This window comes from Pelophylax lessonae (genome assembly GCF_965119305.1).
Source record: "Pelophylax lessonae genome assembly, chromosome: 7".
Classification (NCBI taxonomy): domain Eukaryota; kingdom Metazoa; phylum Chordata; class Amphibia; order Anura; family Ranidae; genus Pelophylax; species Pelophylax lessonae.
The window spans coordinates 155,345,669-155,368,131 of record NC_138774.1 but is presented as its reverse complement, the minus strand read 5'-3'; the positions used below and the strand labels follow the sequence as shown (position 1 = coordinate 155,368,131).

General features: G+C 43.8%; 1 protein-coding gene across 1 annotated transcript in view; it reads left to right on the top strand.

Moving 5' to 3' along the window:
- The window catches only part of ATG4A (autophagy related 4A cysteine peptidase), a 53,624-nt gene that overhangs the window by 6,725 nt on the left and 24,436 nt on the right, over positions 1–22,463 (top strand). Inside the window, exons 2-6 of the mRNA XM_082263828.1 lie at positions 1,803–1,916; positions 7,977–8,048; positions 8,732–8,830; positions 11,669–11,770; positions 14,391–14,463. Coding sequence (XP_082119954.1) covers positions 1,803–1,916; positions 7,977–8,048; positions 8,732–8,830; positions 11,669–11,770; positions 14,391–14,463 — 460 coding nt within the window. The remainder of the gene's footprint in view (positions 1–1,802; positions 1,917–7,976; positions 8,049–8,731; positions 8,831–11,668; positions 11,771–14,390; positions 14,464–22,463) is intronic.

Genomic DNA, 22,463 nt, shown 5'->3' with positions numbered 1-22,463 from the left:
TAAAGGCCCGTACACACGTACCGATCGTCGGCCGAAAAGCTTCGGCCGACGACCGATCTGCCGATTGTAGGCTTGTTAGTATGATGCTTCCGACAGCTGACAGCGCACTTTCGGCTGAAAAGAATCTGTCTTGCAAGCATGAAAATTTTTGTATGCCGACACCAGAGCGGCCGATTGTTCACCAGTCAGTACAGAATTCGGCCGACAGACAGCAGATTTGCAAGACTGGGCATGCTCAGAAAAGAAAAAACACAGGGAAAGTTAACCATTACATGACACCACTTCTGCAGTCGGCTGTAGTCGGCGGACAAAATTCTTGTGCAGTCTTTTGCACTTTTCAACAGACACCGACAGCCCTGGACAAAAGACGGCCGATCATTCGGCCGACGATCGGTACGTGTGTACGGGGCTTTAGACACCAGTGTGAGAAGACTTCAACAGGAGGATCAAGAAACCAGCAAGAGAAAACTTTGATAAAAGCAGCAGTTCCTTCATTTATTTGCAAAGCTCTCAACTGTCCCTGATTTTGAGGGACTGTCCCTGATTTGGAACAAAGTCCATCTGTCCCTCTTTTCCTCCTCATTTGTGCCTCACTTTGGTCTGACCCATCTAGTTGTATATAAAATGCACTTTGTATCTTTCAAAAAGTGTTTCTCAGTGCTAAACCTTTCATCCAGTTTCTAAATTGCTGAATTTGTAAATTTCAAAAGCCAGTATAAAGGAATAGTAGTGGTAAAAAAAGCACTTGTGGGTTTAACTAATCACTTTTTTTGTATAATTCTCCTTTAAGGGGGTGTGGTAAGGGGTGTGTCCTATGACTATGTTCTTTTACTACTAGGTGTCCCTCTCTCCTATGTTAGGCTCGGTTTCCACTATTGGGACTTGCTGTGCGACTTGACACATGTCAAGTCGCAACAGCAAGTCAAAAGCCATTGATTTCAATTCGGCCCGTTTTCACTGCCACGACTTGAGTTGCGGCGACTTCAAAAGTAGTTTGTGCACTACTTTTGGGCCAACTCTCCTCTATAATGAGAGACAAGTCGCACTGAAAGCCGCAAACAACTTTCACTACGAAGTCGCGCTAGAAGTAGCACGACTTCGTAACCGCGGTAGTGGAAACGTAGCCTTTAAAAAGTTGTGAGGCATGCATTTGTCACCTATTACTTCTGGGGTAGTGAACACACTTTTTGTGTGCGTCTAGCCGCAATCACCACAGGTGAACAGGCACAAATAGCTGCGGCCACTGACAGCCTGTCATTGTTGTATGCGGGCTTAGTGGCTATCTGCCTGCAGCTGTCAAACCCAGCAGCAAGAATCAGATTCCTGTCACTGTGATTCACACCGTGGCAAAATGCTTTTCTATTGCAGGGACTTTTTTTTTTTTTATAAAATTTAACAGGGACGCCTGTCCTCAAATTTTGTAAAATAACAAAAACCATGTCAGATCTGTACATTTTATAAAATTAAAGTTGCATACTAATGACAACTATATCAGATCAGTTCTCTACTTTTAGAATATTAGTCCTAGCCTCTGAGGGTAACTTAGTTGTGCAAGACTGAAATACACAACTTCCACCTATTAGGAAACCTGTCAGTAACCAAGATACGTTGATGCAATCACATTTCACTGCTGAGCAGAGACAATGAAGAAAAGCTCAATACATCTTTTCCAAATTCATTTGTTTATTGTTTTCAGTATACAGTACTTTGCATATGTGATTTGAGTATTTACCTTCCGTGTACTTTTTGGAAAAACTGTATGTTTTATCTGCCTATACTAATTATTATTGAATATCCATCAGGTCTTCCAAGTGATGAAAATGAGATTGCCCTGTCAGATTATCTTGAACTTGAAGAACTCCCAGATACAGACGAGCCAGTTTACATCTTAGGAAAGCAATATGACATTAAAACAGGTTAGAACTGAAAGTGTGTGAAGGCACAGGATATGAACATGCAAATCTTTGGAAATCTTCTGTAATAGATTATTTTGGAAAATAATCTCAACTCCTTTTTATATACAACTGAACAGCTCACATCCATATTTTGGTGAAAACTCATTCCAGGTTTTAGTCATCATTGTTGACCAGTGCCACGTAACAAAAAAAAAAAAAAACAGGTTACTGTAGGTATGAAATGGGTTAAATCTGGAATAATCTTCATTAAAACAAATTCATTTAGTTTTTCAAGCTTTTATGAAATAATCACAGAACAAACCTGCGATCTGATCTGCTTTAAGTCTCCATTCACATTTGTGTACTGTACCCATGGTATTCCTGAAGCAGGAGTTTGTCAGTCTGGCTCCTGGTTGTATATTCACATTAAAGCAGGGAATACACACAGAATTTTTTTTTTGGTGCAACCAACAGCTTGAACAAAGAAAGGTCACAGATCCCCACATCCACACAAGCGATGTGGATGCAGGGATCTCCCCCCTGCCAGGCTGTCGTATTCTGAGAGGAGGCCTCCCCTTTGTAAGAATACAATGATCAGTGCTACAGTCATTGACAGCAATCACTGATCAAATGCTGGTTTTCCTACAGGACCATTCAACAGAAGCTGGTTGTTAGACCACCAACTATTCAATGAATGCTTTTTTTTTTTTTTTTTTCTACTTAATAAAAGGCATTCTCTAATTGGATGAGGTGAATAGGAGACGCAGTGACATCGCAATCTCTCCACCTTGGTGTTCAGTGAATGGCGGTGGTGCTTAGCGAGCAACTACCCACCTGTGTAGAGCTGCACGATTCTGGATAAAATGAGAATCACAATTTTTTGCTTAGACTAAAAATCACGATTCTCAGCGTAACATCTTTCACATTATGCAAAAAAATTGGGCTAACTTTACGGTTTCATTTTTTTTTAAAATTAATTAAAGTGTATTTTTTTAAAAAAAAAAGTGTGTTTGAAAGAACGCTGCGCAAATAAAGTGTGACATAAACTATTGCAACACCGCCATTTTATTCTCTAGGGACTCTGCTAAAAAAATATAAAAAAGATTTGGGGGTTCTAAGTAATTTTCTAGCAAAAATGACTGAAGGTTTAGTCTTAAGGCTGCATTCACATGTCAGCTTATAATCGCGGGCAGAACCGCCACGGTTCCGCCCGCGATTCGGAGATTTATTGCAAATCGCGGGACGCCTAGCGTTGCCCGTTGATTTGCAATAGCCCCCCAAACGCCGAGCCATGTTGCCGCGATTTACGCCCGCCGAATCGCGGCAACATCACGCAAACAAAATCGCGGGACGCAATACGCTCCAAAGAAGCTCTTGTACTTTTTTGGAGCGTATTGCGTCCCGCGATTTTGTTTGCGCGATGTTGCCACGATTCGGCGGGCGTAAATCGCGGCAACATCGCTCGGCGTTTGGGGGGCTATTGCAAATCAACGGGCAACGCTAGGCGTCCCGCCATTTGCAATAAATCTCCGAATCGCGGGCGGAACCGCGGCGGTTCTGCTCGCGATTATAAGCTGACATGTGAATGCAGCCTAAGGCTGCATTCACACTTGAGCGTAGCGTTTTTTACCGCGATTTTACAGTGATTTTTACTGCGATTTTTACCGCGATTTTACCGCGATTTTTTTCAGGCGTTTTTCATTGACATCTATCAAAAACGCTGGTAATCAGCCCAAAAAGAAGCTCATGTACTTTTTTCAGCTACAGGCGTTTTGCAAAACGCTCAGATGTGAACAGGGGCCATTTAAATGAATGGGGTTTTACTTGTTGGGCGTTTTGGAAGCGTTTCTTTTGAGCGTTTTTGGAGCTGAAAACGCCCAGGTGTGAATGGAGCCTAAGGCTCCGTTCACATCTAGGCGTTTTTGGGGCGTTTTTCTGCTCTAGGATCAGCTCTCAAAACGCCCAACAAGACAAATCCTATTCATTTCAATGGCCCCTGTTCACATCTGAGCGTTTTGATGCTGTATACAAAACGCCCAACGCTCAAAAAAGTACATGAGCTTCTTTTTGGGCAGATTACAGGCGTTTTCCATTGATCTCTATTCAATCTAAAAACGCCTGCACAAAAATCGCGGTAAAAATCGCGGTAAAATCGCGGTAAAAAACGCCGCAAAAATCGCGGTAAAATCGCGGTAAAAAACGCGTGAAAAACGCTACGCTCAGGTGTGAATGTAGCCTAAGTGTTTAAACTGACCTAATTTACAGACTGAAGTTCATCCCTTTCATCTAAAAGAATTATACATTTGTAAAATGTGTTTATAGTTATGTTTCAGCCTTAGCAATGTTGATAAACATTTGTAGGAGGTTTTTTTTTTTTTGACAGCTGTGAGTAAGCAGAGAACAGATCTGCACTGTATGAATTGTGGAAATGCTGAATTAGAAACGTGAGGGGGGGGGGGGGGTTGAATCGAGATCACAATTTTTTATTTTTATTTTTTTTTAATGATTAATCATGCAGCTCCACACCTGGGGTTACTATGCAGAAGAGACACGCTTGGCACAGGATCTTGAAGATCACTGCTGTTGCATATCTCATACCAGGGAGATCCCTGTGCAAATCACTGCAATAGTCACAGCTACTACAGTGTACACTGATCTTCTGGGTCCTGTGTCAAATGTTTTCCCTTCTGCATAATAACCACAGGAGGTCACTCGCTCGTTGAGGACCACTGCTATTCACAGAACACCTTGTATTTTTTTCATTGAACACAAGGCGTTCTATGATTTAATGAGGTGAAGAGGAAGGGTGGTAGCTTCCAAATCTTGCCTTATCCAACCAAAGAATGTCTTGTAATCACTGAAAAAATGCAAGGTGTTCTGTGAATAGCAGTGGTCCTGAGTGGGTGAGTGATCTGCTGTGGTTACTATGCAGAAGGGAAACCACTCAGCACAGGACCTGGAAGATCACTGTAGTAGCACTAGCAACGATTATTACAGTGATTTGCACAGGGATCACTCGGGTATGAGCTGGACCAATGTATGCAATAAAGATTATGCCTTTAATTCAGCTTATTTCAAATGGTGTTGTAACCTATTTTCACCTAAATACAAAGAAAAATGTAACAGCTACCTATCACATTAAAGAATTGCTCATCTCCTAAAGTCGCGTACGCACAATCAGAAAAGTGGAGGAAAAATACTGCTTTTGAAGCGATCGTACGATAATCTGATCCTTTAGTACACAGCTTTCATCCTAAATCGTCCAATGGAGCATGAAAATTTTTCTCATACAATACCAGATCATGCAATTTTTTTTTAACCACTTCAATACAGGGCACTTTCACCCTCCTTCCTGTCCAGGCCAATTTTAAGCTTTTAGCGCTGTTGCATTTTGAATGACTATTGCGCAGTCATGCAATACTGTACATAAACCAAATTTATGTCATTTTTTTCCCCACAAATAGAGCTTTCTTTTGGTGGTATTTGATCACCGCAAGGTTTTTTCTTTTTTGCTAAACAAATAAAAAAAAAACCGAAAAGTTTGTTTATGTAAAAAATTTTTGTAAATAAATAGGTTTTTCCCTGCACTGATGAGGCCGCACTGATATGCTACACTGATAGGTAGCACTGATATGCTTCATTGATGGGCACTGATGGGTGGCAATGATGGGCACTGGTGGGTGGCACTGATAAATGGCAATGATGGCCAGCACTGATGAGGAGGGCACTGATTGGCATCCCTGGTGGCCATGGGTGGGCAATCCCTGATGGCTCTAGTGGCATCCCCCGAGGGTCTGCACTGGTAATCAATGCTCTGATTACCAGCACAGATCCCCCCCCCCCCCCGTCCCCGTCCCCCGTCAGGAGAGCCACCAACCGGCTCTCCTCTACTCGCGCCTGTCAGGCACGAACTGAAGAAAGCCGATCAGCGGCACTTCCTATTTACTATGTGACCAGCTGTGATTGGACACAGCTGGTCACATGGTGAAGAGCCTACGACAGTAGGCTCTTTACCTGGATCAGAGATACGATGTGTCAGAGTGACACACTGCACCACCGATCGCCGCTCTGCATGCTCCCGGGGCCGCGCAGAGTGGCCTATACTGCTGGACATCATATGATGCCCAGACAGGATAGAGTGACCACTTTGCGGCCGTCATTTTGCTATATGACGGGCTGGAAGTGGTTAATCAGTACAGTTTTCATCTGAAAATGCAATACAAATGCAATACAACACATGACATCACTTACTAATTTTTATTTTGTTATACGAGGATTTTCGTACTTTAGTATCCTCTTTAAGACAATCATTCGTCCAATAATCTCATTGTGTGAACCAGGCTGAGAGATTTTTCAGGTAAAAGTGGACTGCTTATGTTGTTACCATCAGATTTTCTTTTATCCACAGCTTTGATTTAGTTTAATATTGTACTAATGATAAATAGGGGTAGGACTGTAGTGCTGTGCTAAAAAAAAAAAAAGTTGACAATTGCTGGTGTAAAATTTGTGTTAAGTCTCTTATCTTGCCTTTGCTGTGCAAACATGTTTATGAAATACTTCTCTTTGTTGATATTTTATTTTATTTCCATTTTACATCTGTTTATATTTCTCTGAGGGCTGATTCCACAATGGCTTTCCTTATAAATAGTACAGTTTACATTTTACACATTTGTATTAAAATTAATCAGAGGAGTCTCTCTAAGTGCCGGTTCACACTTATGCGATGCGGGAAGGCTGCGAATTCGCAGCCTGTTCCCGCATCGCAAACGCACCCCTGGCAGTTCACACTGCCATATGCAATACGCTGGGGGTGTCAATGAAATGTTAACGACACCCCCAGTTTGATCGCATATCGCAGTGCGATCTTACAGTTTGCACAGGATCGGATCGCACAAGTGTGAACCACTGTGCGATCCGATCCTGATGCGGCTGCAAAAAAGGGTCCTGTGCGTCTTTGCTTCGGGTGCAGTGCGAATTCAGCCATACAAAGTGTATGGCTAAACTCGCACCGCACAGCCGATCGCATGTAATGAAGGAGCAGTGCGCTCCGACATTACATGCGATCGCCGCAGCCGCACATATGTGAACCGGGAATAAAGCAGGGGCGTCAAAGTCAATTTCTTTGCGAGCCGAATTAGCATTAGGATTGCCCTCAAATCTCAAGTCTGCTGAATGCTGAGACCAGGGAAGATGGAGACGAGGGGGTGCTGCGGCTATACAGAGGTGGAGGATCTGTAGGAGGAGTTCTGTCCTCTTTGCTGTTGACTGCTGAGATGGGGAGGGGGGTGGAGACAAGCCTTTCCGCACCTGCACCGAGAAGAGCAGGACCTGGAGGAGGACTTCAGTCCTCTTTTCTGCTGCAGACTGCTGAGACAAGCTGGGGGCAGAAACAAGGGGATTGCTGCAGCTGCAAGAGATGTGCGAGGACCACATGAAATGGCCTGGAGGGCCGGATTTGGCCCCCAGGCCTTGTGTTTGACACTTGTGTCCTAATGTATAAAGTACAATGTTTTATGTCTGGACTGCCACAGGGATGGGTGTGAATGAAAGCATCACTTAAAATGCAACTAAACTCTCAGAATCAATATTAACAATTTTGAATGCTTGGGCTTCTAGCCATAGTAAGGGATAGGAAGGTAAGATAGGAAGGCATATTATACTTGGGTTAAACGTTTTTTGTTTTTACAAATCTTTAGTTGGTTTCTGGTGTAGGCCAAAATTATGCCACACATTCCAGGGGTCTTCATGGGCATTTTTTCCTTTAATCTGGGGGAAGGGAGAAGGAGTTTTCTCAGCTAAGCACACCCACTCGCCTGCCTGCCAGAGCTAAAGGCAGATACATTTCAGATGCTACGTGCTTCACCCGCCTTTACTGAATATGGCTCTGGCAATAAATGCTGGGGTGGGGTGGTGGTGGGGGGTAGTGTTATTCAAAGCAAATTCTTAACAAAATAAAGCATACGTTTTTGTGGTGCTCAGATACAGTTTAGTTGACTTTTTATATGGTGTGATTTACAGTTCTTTGTGTTTAATGGCTGTAAATGTTAATGCTGTTAATGGCTGTTCTTTCTCCATTTACAGAGAAGAGTGATTTGCTTTTAGATGTTACTTCCAGGCTTTGGTTTACGTACAGAAAGAAATTTTCTCCAATTGGTAAGTTTTGCATTACTTCTTTGTTTTACCCAACTCAATCCAAAACCTTTTTTAAATTTTGCTTAGACTGGGGAGAAGGGTTAGATCCCCCTATTCTGATCATATACTGCTGTTATGCTGGCCATACACGCACAAAATTGCGGCCGTTTCAGACTGACCGATTATTCGTCAGTCGAAAGCGAATTGGCCACTAACTTACAGAATAAACCCTTTTACATAGTCGTTTTCATGATCATAATGATCGTTCAATAACATGCACAATACGAGTCAGAATATTATTTTCGTTTCAATTTTACCATACACATAACAACTTTTGTAGAAACGATAAACGTTTTCGCTATGGATCCATCAACATTTGCCGGGCACACTAACGGCCCGATTTTCGAACGATCTTTCCTAAAACGACCATTTTCGGCTGTGTGTGGCCAGCATAAGCTGAACCTACTCAGTCCCCACTCTGGAGTATGTGTATTCCTATTCTGTGAGGATGGGAAGGGTGTACAATGTTATTGCACTCTTATTTTCTGCTGAAAAGGTATACTGACCCTTTAAAAAATGTTATTGTTTTCACATTGTAATTATATAAAACCTATGTGAACCCAACAAACTACTGCTGTTTTCTTTTACAGAGATATATATTATAGCTTATAATGGTAACATATTCTCACTTTATGTAAAACCAGGTGGAACAGGCCCTTCCTCTGATGCTGGCTGGGGTTGTATGTTGAGATGTGGACAGATGATGCTAGCTCAAGCCTTAATTTGCCAGCATCTAGGCAGAGGTAAGTACCACCAAAAAAAAAATATCTATGTGTGTGTGTGTGTATATATATATATATATATTGCAATACAGGAAAAAAAGTAGCTCCTTGATAATATACCATAGGTATATTATTCTACCATTAGTGTCCTGCTTCTTTAACTGGTGACTTCTACTGTGTGAAAACACATTCCCTTACTTTGTCAGTTGAATTACTTGTTTAAAAGACTAGGGAGGTTATTTACTAAAGGCAAATGTACTGAGTGCTGCAAGTGAACTTGCTCCAGAGCTTAGTAAATGAGGTAAAGCTTCACTTTGCAAAGAATACCCAATCACATGCAAGGGAAATAAAAAAAAAAAAAAGCATTTTTACCTGTACGTGATTGGATGATAGAAATCAGCAGAGCTTCCTTTCATTTCAGAGCTTCCCCTCAGATTTAGAGCAAATGAACTTGAAGTGCACAGTATATTTGCCTTTAGTAAATCAACCTCTATGTCTCATATAACTTGCATTACCCATCTGGGACCAGCAACATCCTTATAGATTAAAGCAGCAATAAATTATTCCCATTTTAGATGGAAACCAGAACTAAATCAATGTTCAAGACAAAAATTAAATTATGAAATTTGCCCTGACTGTTTTCCAAATAGCTTACAGCTGCATTAGATAACAGAGAGGGGGCAGATTAAAACAAGTGGTAAATGGTTGCTGTCACTGTGTAATGAGTACTGCTGATGTAGTTTGTCCCAGGGAGAACATTAGTTCAGGATGTTGCAATACTCACTAAGCTTTTACAGGACTACTGCATTTAGCAGCTCTGTAATATACATTTATACAGTACAGATCAACTCATTTCCTAAAGCGTATTTACAAGACAACCAAGAATCCGGTGTTTCTTTAAAACTCCTCCATGTATTAGTACAGAGAGGTCCCATACATTGCAAATTTTAACAGGAGTAACGCCTACTAATGGCAGTGGTTGTCTTTCAGCTGTAACATAAAAGGTTTGCAGTGTTTTTGGTGATAAGACTTATTAGAAATGCAATGCTTAGGATGCAGGCTTCATTGGTTTTCAATTTTAAACAATTTGTAATGGAAAAAATCTTAAGACTACAAAAGACAAGAATTGTTACAGACATGCAATGGTACAAAGACGTATACAGAAGATTAGATTGCAGAACACCATGTTGCAGAAAGGTCCAACCAACAACGTACATATTTGGTATCAAGATGTATTGCATCTAACAGAAGAGGACCTGTGATCCTGGTCATTCCACTAGCTGAATTCAACTGCATGTGAGACACTAAGGCCACTGAGAAAATGAAAAAAAACTAGGTCTCATTGTTTTTTAGGGAGAGGCTTCTGAAAGTGGTGCTTTCTCTATTTAGTAATGTGCCAGTCAGATAAGAGATTAGATAGGAGGATTCTATATTTTGTGGAAATACCCTTTATTAATATCATTGTCATGGGTATATGGACTTTTTACAATCCAAATGCTAATTTTTAACATGCAGCAATCCAAAACGCCTCATAGTACTAAGTTGTTAAAAAAAAAAAAAAAAAACTTCCTAAGCTCCATACTTGCTAAAGACACCATAGAAAACATACTATCAGTAGAAATAACATTAAAATTATATAAGTACACAAAAACGCTGTATAATATTAAACTGTGACACACACAATGGGGTTGATTTACTAAAATTGGAGTGCAAAATCTAGTGCAGCTGCGCATGGTAGCCAATCAACTTTTTAACTTCAGCTTGTTCAAACAGGTCAGTTAAGCTTTGAGAAAAAAAAAACTGGAAGCTGATTGGTTTCTATGCAGAACTGCACCAGATTTTGCACTCTCCATTTTTAGTAAATCAACACCAATATGTCAGAAAACAAGAAGAAAGCCTTCATTCATTTAAAGCTAGCCACGTACTATCTATGTTTAACATAAAGCGGTAGTAAGCCACCCTAAACAAAATTTGCAAAAAAAATGTTCCCGTGCAAAATAGCATAATTGTCTAGTATGCATTGCATACTAGCACATTGTGAAAGACTTAACATAGAATGAAGCCCTCCAGCGGTGTGCTGTCACTGCTGACAGGGCTTCCATCTTCACCCGGTCTTCCTATTGTGTTTGCAGGCTTCGGCTGTTTGACTGGTGGAGCCCTTGATGATGTCACTCCTGTACACGCCTGTGGGAGTCACAGCTGCCGCACGGCTCTCTCAGTGGATGGCATTTCATCTATTGAGAGCGCAGTGTGAATGTGGCCCCACCACTGCTACTATAGTAAATATCTCCTAAACGGTGCTAACCTGTAGGTGGGTAAACAAGGTAGGCTTTACTACCACTTTAGGAGCCTGTGCAATGTATAAAGAGCTATGCATCCATGTCTAGCTCTTACATAGTACGTAGCAGCCTCCTATGCTTCTCTATAGATTTGACAGGTGCCTATTAATGAAACAGCAGGGACCTCAATAGACCACAGAATTCCACACATAGATGCTCTTCTCCACGCAATTGCAAACTGAGATGTTCAGCTTAAATTCAGAACTGAGCTTACAAGAGAGCATTTTGGCTTCTTTCTGTTCAAGAGCCACTGACCGAAGCGGAGGTCATCATAGTTTTCAGTAATGATTGATGTATGAAATGTTTCAGTAATGATTAATGTATGAAATGTAGCCTAACTAACTACCCTGAAATATAGATGCCGTTTAAGAATCAAAGGCAGCTTACATCTAGGGGATGTCACACATGTGTTTTTCTATGAATAATTTAATTGCCGAAAAGTTTTAAACTCCCAGACTTTAGCTGACTTTGTTGTTATCTGCATTAAAGATTTTAACATTTTGTTTTTAAACTATTTCAGAATGGCAATGGGAGAAACATAAAAAACAGCCAGAAGAATATTACCAGATCCTACAGTGTTTTCTAGACAGGAAAAATAGCTGTTACTCCATTCACCAGATGGGTAAGAGCAGTTCTATGCTTTTAATTGGAACCTGATTTAAAGTGTTACTAAACCCACAACAGTAAAATAAATCTGTATATGCAGTAAAGCAGGCTTATTATACTCTCTGTGAAACGTAAGGGGTTAATCCTCTGCATTGTGTAATAAGGCTGTTTGATCCTGTCTTCTTTGCTCCTCCCATTCTTCCACAGTCCCCAATCTATCTGCTGATAGAACAGAGGCTGGGGACAAGCTGCACATGCTCAGTTTGGTGTGTACTGCTAGAGAGTTTTGTTTTCTTTTCTTGGGAGAGTGCATGTGATTAGCACAGGACCAGTCAACACTGTCCAGACAGAGGTTCAGGGGTCCTGCAGCCTGATAGCACAGTCAGAGCAAAATGAAAACTCCTCCTGCAAGCTTTAACCAAACACTGATAGATGTCACAAGACTGCTATATACTGCTGATGAGAAAAGGTATTTAGCCGTTTATATTTACTAAAACTTTTGCATTTCCATGTTCTGTGTACTGTGGGAGACCAGATATAGTGAATGCATGGATCCTGGGTTTAGTAACCCTTTAATATTGACCAGACTAAATGCAGCATGGTAGTTTAAGCACTTTTGACACTGTGATCTCCAAATATTTGGTAAGACAAACAATAACATAAACCTCAAAAAACAATATGTAACCAGTTTTGTTTCTATGTATACCTTATGATTATTTGGGGGCATGGGAGCAGCCATATTTGCTCATAAAATATATACAGTTTCTAATTCCTGCTTTGCAGTTCTGTGAGTTGGGTCAGTGAACTGTCTTCAGTCATTTCCTTTTTTTGTGTAAGAAGGATTCTGTCCTTTAATGGGACATGTTCTCCAGTTAATGTTGTAACAGTTACAGAGCATGAAATGTACTGAAAACTCCTACAAGGAGGGACAGATCTTTTATTCCCTTGACAAGGCTATCTGTCTGCAGCTACACATGTAATGGTATAGAAATGGTATATACAAAGAGCTAAATCCACTTTCTGTCGCCTGATATAGCTACTATCAACAGAAATACACATCATTTAAAAGGTCATGATTTTATTACGAAATATGAAAAAGTGCGTTACACATCAGATGAGCAAAACACTGCCCTTCATAATAAAACCAGAGCAGAGAAAAATTGTCAAACTGTACATATATACGTATACAGTGTATACTATTTACACATGTAGACAAATGGGTGTATGTAACACCTCAGTCAGTAAAGGTGGGTATACATGGTTAGGTTTTTTTCGTTCAGCCAGTGGGCTGATCAAAATAAAAAAAAACATATAGAGGTGAATGGAGGAATCCTTCCCACTGATACATTGTATACTGATGGAATCCTTTGCTGTTAGAGTACACTGATCAGCAGCTGCTGATCAATTAAAGTTTTCCAGCTTAGCCTTTCGACAGAAGACGATCTAAAGCCTAGTACACACGCAACGATTATCGGCCGACCGATCGTCTGTCTTTTGTCCAGAGTGGTGTTTTGTTGGTTGGAATGCGCCTAGACTGCACACGAATTTTCTCGCCCGACAAAATTTTACTTCAGAAGTGATGTCATGTGTTTGTTTGCTTTCTTTGTGTTCTTTCTTCTCTGAGCATGCCCAGTCTTGCTCATTAGATTTTTCTCTGTCGAAATCTGTACTGACTGCACAAAAATCGGACGTGTTTTTGACGGCGGACAAAAATTTTATAGCCTGCACACCAGATTTTTTTTTAGGCCGAAAAGTCGGAGTCGGTTGTCGGAAGCATCATACTAACCAGACGAAAATCGGCAGATCGGACGTTGGCCGAAAATTCCCTGCCGATTTTCGACGCGTGTGTACGAGGCTTAATGATTGACTTCTGTTGAACAGGGAGGGTCACTCACAGATTAAAATTCCGCCAGTCCCTGCTGAAACAGCCAAATGTGGATCCATCTGTACCCACCTTTAGGAGTCTCTTCCCTTCATCTTACCATGCTTTAAGAAGAGAAGACTGAATACAGATGCTGTACACACATCAGACCAAGACCACTCTTTTCCAGAAAAAAATCGTAAATGAGATTCCCAGTGTAAAGACCAAACATGGAAATCAAATTTGATGTCAGCCTGGCTGGTTACCGCATATTGATTGAGAACATCACATATTTCCCTAAAGCCTGCATTGTGAAATCTGGACACATCACATTATGTGATAGCTTGTTTGCTTGTTAAGTGATGTTGGACAGTAGGCTGATTTCCACAAATTGGAAGAAATGAGAAATGCCTGCTTTGGCCAGCAGCAGTTTGTGAGAAAGCAACCCTAATTTTCTGATGCAGTTTTGAACCTAAACTAATGGACACATGTTTGTATTTTAATTACAGAGCCTTTTGTGTAGTAGATATCTCCACAGGGCATGTTAGTAAAAAGTAAAAATAAAAATATGTTTTAGGTGTTGCATGTAATTAAACATTCTGGCGCTAAAGTTTTTGTGTGTACCATTGTTGTTAGATGTCAACTCTTTGTATGCTATATTGCTTTACTTCAGTTCAATAAACCACATTGTGCTGCAGAATTAATATGTTTGTATGTTGTATTTTCACATCAATCATTATTCTTTATTTCTGTTTGTTCCTGGGTGACAAATCAGCACAGATGGGCGTAGGAGAAGGGAAGTCTATAGGTGAATGGTATGGACCAAATACAGTGGCTCAGGTCTTAAAGTAAGTATTGTATCATTTATTTACAGTAGAGTATTGTCTACTTGTAACAAAACAATGTGTGGGCTTATGTATGAAATGTGTACAAACAAGAAAATGTCTAGTGGTAGGGAGAGTTGAGCAGGGAGAGTGCGGTGAACAGTGTGTGTTTATGTATTGGGGGGGGGATTGATAAGTTGTGTGTGTTTTTATATATTGGGGAGGAGGTGAGTAGTAAGTGTCTAGGTATTGGGGCGGTGGGAAAGGTGAGCAGTGTGTGTCTGTGTATCGGGCAGGACGAGGTGAACAGTGTGTCTGTGGACGTCTATGTATTGGGGGGAGAGGTGAGCAATGCAAGTCTATGTATCAGGTAGGAAGGGGTGAGCAGTGCTTGTTTAGTTATTTAGGGAAGAGAGATGAGCAGTGTGGATCTATGTATTGGCGGGAAAGGTGAGCAATGTGTATCTATGCATTGGAAGGGTGGGGGGGGGGGGGGTGAGCATTGTCAGATTATGTATTGGGGGGGGGGAGGTGAGCAATGAATATCTATTTATTGGGTAGGAAGAGGTGAGCGGTGCTTGTATATTTATTTGGGGGAGAGAGGTGAGCAGTGTATCCTTTATTGGGGGAGGGGAGAGATGAGCAGCATGTGTCTATGTGTAGGGGAGGGAAATGTGAGCAGTGTGGGGCTATGTATTGGTTGGAGAGGTGAGCAGTGTGTGTATTTATGTATTGGGTTGGGAGAGGTGAGATGTGTGTATTCTTTTATGGGGGGGGGGGGGATTTGAGGTGAGCAGCATGTGTCTGTGTAAGGGAGGGAGAGGTGAGCAGTGTTGGCCTATGTAATGGGGGTAGAGGTGAGCAGTGTGCATCTATGTATTGTATCTTTTTATTGGGGGGGAGAAAGGTGAGCATTGAGGGGCTGTGTATTGGGGGGGGGGGGGATTGAGCAGTGCATGTCTGTTTCGGGGGGGGGGGCGAGCGAGCAGTGTGCTTCTATGTATTGGAGGGGGGGGGTGAGCAGTTTTTATCCTTTTATTGGGGGGGGGGGGTTGAGGTGAGCATTGTGGGGCCGTGTTTTGGGGGAAAGGTGAGCAATAAGGGGTTATGAATCGGGTAGGGAGAGGTAAGCGGTATGTGTCTCTATTTATTTGGGGGGGGGGCGGGGGGAGAAGTGAGCAGTGTGGGTCTATGTTTTGGGAGGGAGAGGTGAGCAGCGTGTGTATACGTTTTGGGGGGGGGGGGGAGAGGTGAGCAGTATGCATCTATATGTATGGGGCAGGGAGAGATGAGCAGTGCGTATCATTTCATTGGGGGGGGGGGGGAAAGGTGAGTGGCGTGTATCTATGTATAGGGGAGGAAGAGGTGGGCTGTGTATTGGGGGGAAGAAGTGAGCAGTGCTTGTCTGTTTTGGGGGTGGTGAGCAAGCAGTGAGTTTCTATGTATGGGGGGGGGGGGGGGGTAGAGTTTAGCAGTGCGTGTCTATTTGGGGAGGGAGAACCTGTATTGAAGAAAACATGGAGAAAGGGAATGCTTACTCATGTAGGTTTTGCACATTATCAAACAACAATGTATTGTTTATATTAATATTATTATTATACAGGATTTATATAGCGCCAACAGTTTGCACAGCACTTAACAAAATGAAGGCAGACATTACAGTTAAAATACAATTTGGAACAAGAGGAATCAGAGGTCCCTGCTCGTTAGAGCTTAAAATCTAAAAGGGAGGGTCAATTGATACAAAAGGTAATGGCTGTGGGGGATGAGCTGATGGAGAAAGTGAAACAGTGTATTAGTTAGTAGCCAGATAGGTTTCATATATATATATATATATATATACACCGTGCATCCAGACAGTATTCACAGCGCTTCACTTTTTCCACATTTTGTTATGTTACAGCTTTATTACGAAATTTATTAAAATTATTATTTTCCTCAAAATTCTACAAACAATACCCCGTAATGGCATCCTAAAAGAAGTGTGTTTGAAATCTTTGCAAATTTATTAAAAATAAAAAATGAAAAAAATCACATGTACATAAGTATTCACAGCCTTTGCTCAATATTTATTGAACCACCTTTGGCACTAATTACAGCCTCAAGTCTTTTAGAGCATGATGGTACAACCTTGGCACACCTATTTCTAGGCAGTTTCTCCCATTCTTCTTTGCAGGACCTCTCAGGCTCCATTAGATTGGATAGGGAGCGTCGGTGCACAGCCATTTTCAGATCTCTCCAGAGATGTTCATTTAGGTTCAAGTCTTGGCTCTGGCTGGGCCACTCAACAACATTCACAGAGTTGTCCCGTAGCCACTTCTTTGTTATCTTGGCTGTGTGCTTAGGGTCGTTGTCCTGTTGTAAGATGAACCTTCACCCCAGTCTAAGGTCCAGAGTGCTCTGGAGCAGGTTTTTATCAAGGATGTCTCTGTACATTGCTGCATTCATCTTTCCCTCAATCCTGATTTAGTCTCCCAGTTCCTGCTTCTGAAAAACATCCCCACAGCATGATGCTGCCACCACCATGCTTCACTGTAGGGATGGTATTGGCTAGGTGATAAGCGGTGCCTGGTTTCCTCCAGACATGACACTTGCCATTCAGACCAAAGAGTTCAATCTTTGTTTTATCAGACCAGAGAATTTTGTTTCTCATGGTCTGAGAGTCCTTCAGGTGCCTTTTGGCAACGCCAGGTGGGCTGCCATGTGCTTTCATTGAGGAGGTTTCCGTCTGGCCACTTTACCGTACAGGCCTGATTGGGAGTGCTGCAGAGATGGTTGTTCTTCAGGAAGATTCTCCTCTCTCCACAGAGAAACGCTGGAGCTCTGTCAAAGTTATCACCGGGTTCTTGATCACCTCCCTGACTAAGGCCCTTCTACCCCAAATGCTCAGTTTGGCCGGGCGGCATGCTCTAGGAAGAGTCCTGGTGGTTCCAAACTTTTTCCATTCATTCATGGATGATGAAGACCACTGTGCTCATTGGGACCTTCAATGCTGCAGAAATTTTTCTGTACCCTTCCTCAGATCTGTGCATCCAAACAGTCCTGTCTCATGGGTTCTACAGACAATTCCTTGTACTTCATGGCTTGGTTTGTGCTCTGACATGCACTGTTAACTGTGGGTCCTTATATAGACCGGTGTGTACCTTTCCAAATAATGTCCAATCAACTGAATTTACCACAGTTGGACTCCATCCTTTAAGATGTTTCTACAACTTGGCTGATCAGTGTAAACAGGATGCACCTGAGCTCAATTTTGAGTGTCGTGGCAAAGGCTGTGAATACTTGTGTACATGTGATTTTTTTACGTTTTTTATTTTTATTAAATTTGCAAGGATTTCAAACAAACTTCTTACACGTTGTCATTATGGGGTATTGTTTGTAGAATTTTGAAGAAAATAATGAATTTAATCTTTTGGAATAAGACTGTAACAACAAAATGTGGAAAAAGTAAAGCACTGTGAATAGTTTCCTGATGCACTGTAGTAATAGTATGTGGACAGCTAAAATGACACCCTGAAAATGGTCCGGAAGCACTGAACCTGCATACGTGTGCATACTAAAATTACGCATTTCACATGAACACAGGTCAAAGACAGAGATGTGAAAGGACCAATTAAAGAGAAACTTTCCCAATTTAATCCTCATGCTGCCTAGCCCTAGTAAATATTCACTTGTTTTAAACTTTTTTCACACTTCTACAGTTTTTGGCCTAGGCCAAAATAATGTCCTACATCCCTGGAGTCTTCATGGGCATATTTTTATTTCATCTGGAGGAGGGGTTTTCTCAGTTAAGCACATCCTCCTATTGCATGCTTGAGCTAAGGGCAGATGGATTCCAGAAAGTAAATGCTACAAGAATAATCCCCCCTTACTCAAGATGGCCAGAACTAGAAATGTTAGGGGGGGGGGGGGGGTTCTGCATACTGGAGACATGGATGAATGGGCAAAGTAGTGTTTTCAGTTCGTATCGTTTTAGATAAAATGAAGTTCCACTACAAGATCATGCAAGTTATTGTTGCACGGCGTAGACTAACACAGCTGCATATTAATCCAATGAATGGGCCTTCTGAGTCTCCTGTATAAAAGACTATGTAAAAATAGTTGCTGCTATCAACCAACCCAACTTCAATCACCATTCCTCTTTTGTTCGTTGACAGACACTGCTTCAAATCTTCATAACTGTTGGGTTATACTGCCCCCTACAGGAGTAGGACGCTAGGAAGAAAAAAAGTTTGGCTATGCCCATGGGGGTATACTCCCTCTCTCTGCTATAGGCACTTAGTTTCTTTCTGCCTAGTCAGGGGTAAGGATCTAGTTCCTTGCTAGGATCTTTGGTCCTGGCAATTTTTTCTTTTTAGATGGAAATTTTTCTCTTGTTTTTTTTCCTGTGAGATTTATAATCAACTGCCGGACTGGATAATCTAGATCCAGTGGTCACCCCAGTCTGGCCAGGGAGCGTGCGCAGACCTCAGCTCCACACTAAGTCGGCAGTGACATAGCCCCACTGAACGGGGGCTGGTCTGTGAGTTAAATGCCTTGCGAGGTCGCATATGACCGGGTCTTGACCCGAGTCACAGCAGTCCTTCTTGCTGACAGCCCCCCATTTTGATGGAGAGGGGTTTTGTCTATAGCGGTGCCCACTTGGTTCCTGGTATGGCGAGTAGCTGTCCCTTCTCTCCCCCTGGAGGGTTTTGGGCTGGACATGGGCCCCTCTTTGGGATGGTTGGACCACCGGGTTCCCCTCCTTCCTGTCAGGCAACCCTCTTGTCATCTGTCCCACATCCTACCCCCCTCCCCCTCCACATATTTTGGGGCTGTTTGGGTGGTCTGGTCCACCTCCTGGGGAGGGGGCAGGGCGTTATGCTGGCGATGGGGGGGGGGGGGGGGTGCGCCGCGGGCGCCCGGACGATCGACTGTGCGGGGAGGGGTTGTACCTGGTGGGGGCTCCTGCCAGGGCCCCCCGTCCTGCCTGGGTCTGTCCTTTTGAGGCCTGGGTTCCCTCCTGGGTCCCTGTAAGCCTTGTGGTGCTGCTATTTTCTGGTAGCCTGTGTGTTTCTATACATGTTGGCCATGTTTGTGTAGGCTGGCGGCCATTTTGCAGTGTTTTCCATTGAAAATCAAGGCAGCCACGACAGTGGAGCCCTGTGGTTGGTGATTTCAGCGGTGGGAGCCCCTCCTCATCCCCTGGTTCTAACTCCTGGTTCCTTTCACTTCCTGATTGCCGCACGCGGAGTTCAGAATATCCTGGTGGCTGCAGGTGCCTGTTTCTGCTGGATGGTGAGTATGGTGAGGTTCTCTCCCCCTCTGCTGAGGATTGCTTGGTGCTTGCGCCTGGCGACCAGATGGTGCTGCCAGTGCAGTGGGGGTTGCACTGTGCAGTGTGTTACACTTTTTGTAGTGTCGCCCCCCCCCCCAGTGAATCATGGAGTCTTTGGAGCGCATCTCCCCACCTGATCCCCTCTCTGAGGCTGTGGGGCCCTCCGGGTCCCAACCATCCATCGATGCACTGACGGCGGTCCTGGAGTCCTTTGTGTCCCGGGTGGTGGGGGTCTTCGGGCAATGGGCTAACAAAAAGCGCCCCCCGCCTTCCCCTGACTCATCTGTCTCATCAGATCCTGAATCTGATTTGACTGAGGGTTACCCTCCCGGGTCTGCAACCATGTGCCCGGAATCCTCTGATAGTAAAGATGATTCCTCCAGGTCTGCAACTGCGCACGAAAAGGCACTGGTGGAAGCACTGATTGTATCGGTGCGTGAGACCTTAAAGATGGAGGATGCAGCTGCAACGGAGTTGTAGGTTCCCTTTGGCACTCGCAAACCATCCAGAGCTGCAAAGGTGTTTCCTTTCCCTGCCTATTTTCACAGAATTGTCGCTAAAGAGTGGGGACAACCAAAGCGTCCCAGTGGAGTCGCTAAGCGCTTTACTAGGCATTACCCCTATGAGAAGTGGACTGTTCCACCAGCGGTGGCCCGCCTTTTCCAGATTGAACAAGGCAACCATGTTTCTGTTTGAAGAGTTCCCGGCCTTTAAGGATCTGGCTAACAGGAAGGCGGAGGCTGTGGCCCGCAATATGTACACTCTGCCTGGTTCGGCACTGAGGCCAGTATTCACCATTGTCCTGATGTCGCAAACTCTGACCGAGTGGGCTAAGCTTTAACGTCGTGACCTGGAGGGAGAACAGCTCCCCCCTGCCTTTGCTGAGCTATCAAGCAAGCCAGCTGGTCCAGGGGCTGCAGTTTATCTGCGATGCCTCTTTGGATGCGGCTCCCCTAGTGGCTCGGCTCTCTGTTTTGGCAGTGGTCCTTCAGTCTTTTGGCTCAAATGCTGGCCTGTGGACTTGACTGATCTTCCCTTTCAAGAAGGTCGCCTGTTTGGAGCTACCCTGGATGACATCATAAAAGGTCTCACAGGGGGGAAGAGTGCCTTTCTTCCGCAGGGTACTAAGGGAAAGGAACCTAGTCGTAGATGTGGACCTTCCTTTTAAGCTCATAAGAAGTTTTTTTGCCCCTGAGGGTCGACTGACAAGGGCTTGAAGCCTTTCAAGGCCTCCTCTGGAGGATCCAAATAAACCTGGTCTGGCAAGCCGAGAGCAGGCTTCTCCAGACCCGTGTACAAGGCTCCTTCAGCATGAAGGTGCGACCCCCACCTGAATCGGGGGTGGGGGGGCGTCTTCGCTGGTTTCCAGACCCGTGGAATTCCCTGGTGCAAGAGAAGTGGGACCACAAAGTCGCTCGGTCCGGCTACAAGATCGAGTTTTGCTCTTGTCCCCCGGCAAGGTTCTTTCCGTCTCACTTGCGCCTGTCCCCGGACCGCTTACAGGGTCTGTTTGGGGCGGTAAAAGACCTGTTGCATCAAGGGGTGATTGTCCGGTTCAAACTTCGGAACGTTTTCAGGGTTTTTACCCAAGCCTGTTTACAGTTCCCAGGAAGGAAGACAAAGTGGTCCAATCCTGGACCACAAGGCGCTGAACTGCTTTGTGCGGGTGCAGAAGTTCAGAATGGAGTCCATTTGCATGGTGGTGGCATCGCTGCATTAGGGGGATTTCCTCGCCTCTTTCGACATCAAAGATGCTCACCTTCTCACCTTCTTTCGACATCAAAGATGCTCACCTTCGCATTACAATATGTGCCAGTCACCAGCGCTTCCTCCGCTTTGCTGTGGGAGAGGAGCATTATCCGTTTGTGGCGTTACCCTTTGGTCTCACCTCTGCTCCTCGGGTCTTCACAAAAGTGTTAGCCACGGTTCTAGCTTTGCTACGCCAATGGGGGATTGCGGTACTGGGCTACTTGGACGATCTCCTTCTGCGGAGTCTTTCTGCTCTGGTGGAAAACCTGGAGAGCACAATCCGAACTCTGTGGGAGTTCAGCTGGATTCTGAATTTTCACAAGTCTGCCCTGGTTCCGTCCACAAAGCTGGACTATGCAAGGCAGCAATTCGTCTCCTGCTGTCCATCAGATGGTCATCCCTCCGGACTTGCATGCAGGTGCTGGGCATAAAGGTGTCTAACTTCAAGGCCATTCCGTTTTTGCACAGTTCCATGCGAGGTCCCTGCAAAGAGAGATTCTGACCAAATGGTACAAGACTCGTCGGGGAGCGAAGGAGTCCCTGATATGGTGGCTTCGTTCTCCAGCGCTTCGACTGGGCAAATCCTTCCTCCCCTTGTATTGGACAGTGGTCACCATGGATGCCAGCCTGTCCAGCTGGGGAGGCGTCCTCGGTATGTATACTGCTCAGGCGATCTGGATGCTAGAAGAGTCCAGACTACAGATCAATGACTTGGAACTCCGAGCAATCAGACTGTGTCTGGAGCATTGGATGGAATGTCTTCAGGGTTGTCCAGTGCGCATTCAATTGGACAATGCCACGGCCTGTGGCTTATGCCAATCACCAAGGGGGCACAAGAATTGTCTTGGTGGCTCTGCAGGTAGCCGGCATTCTAAGGTGGGCAGAACGATTCATTCCAGCCCTCTTCACCGTACTCTTTGCCGGGGTGGAAAAATGGCAGGTGGATTACCTCAGTCGG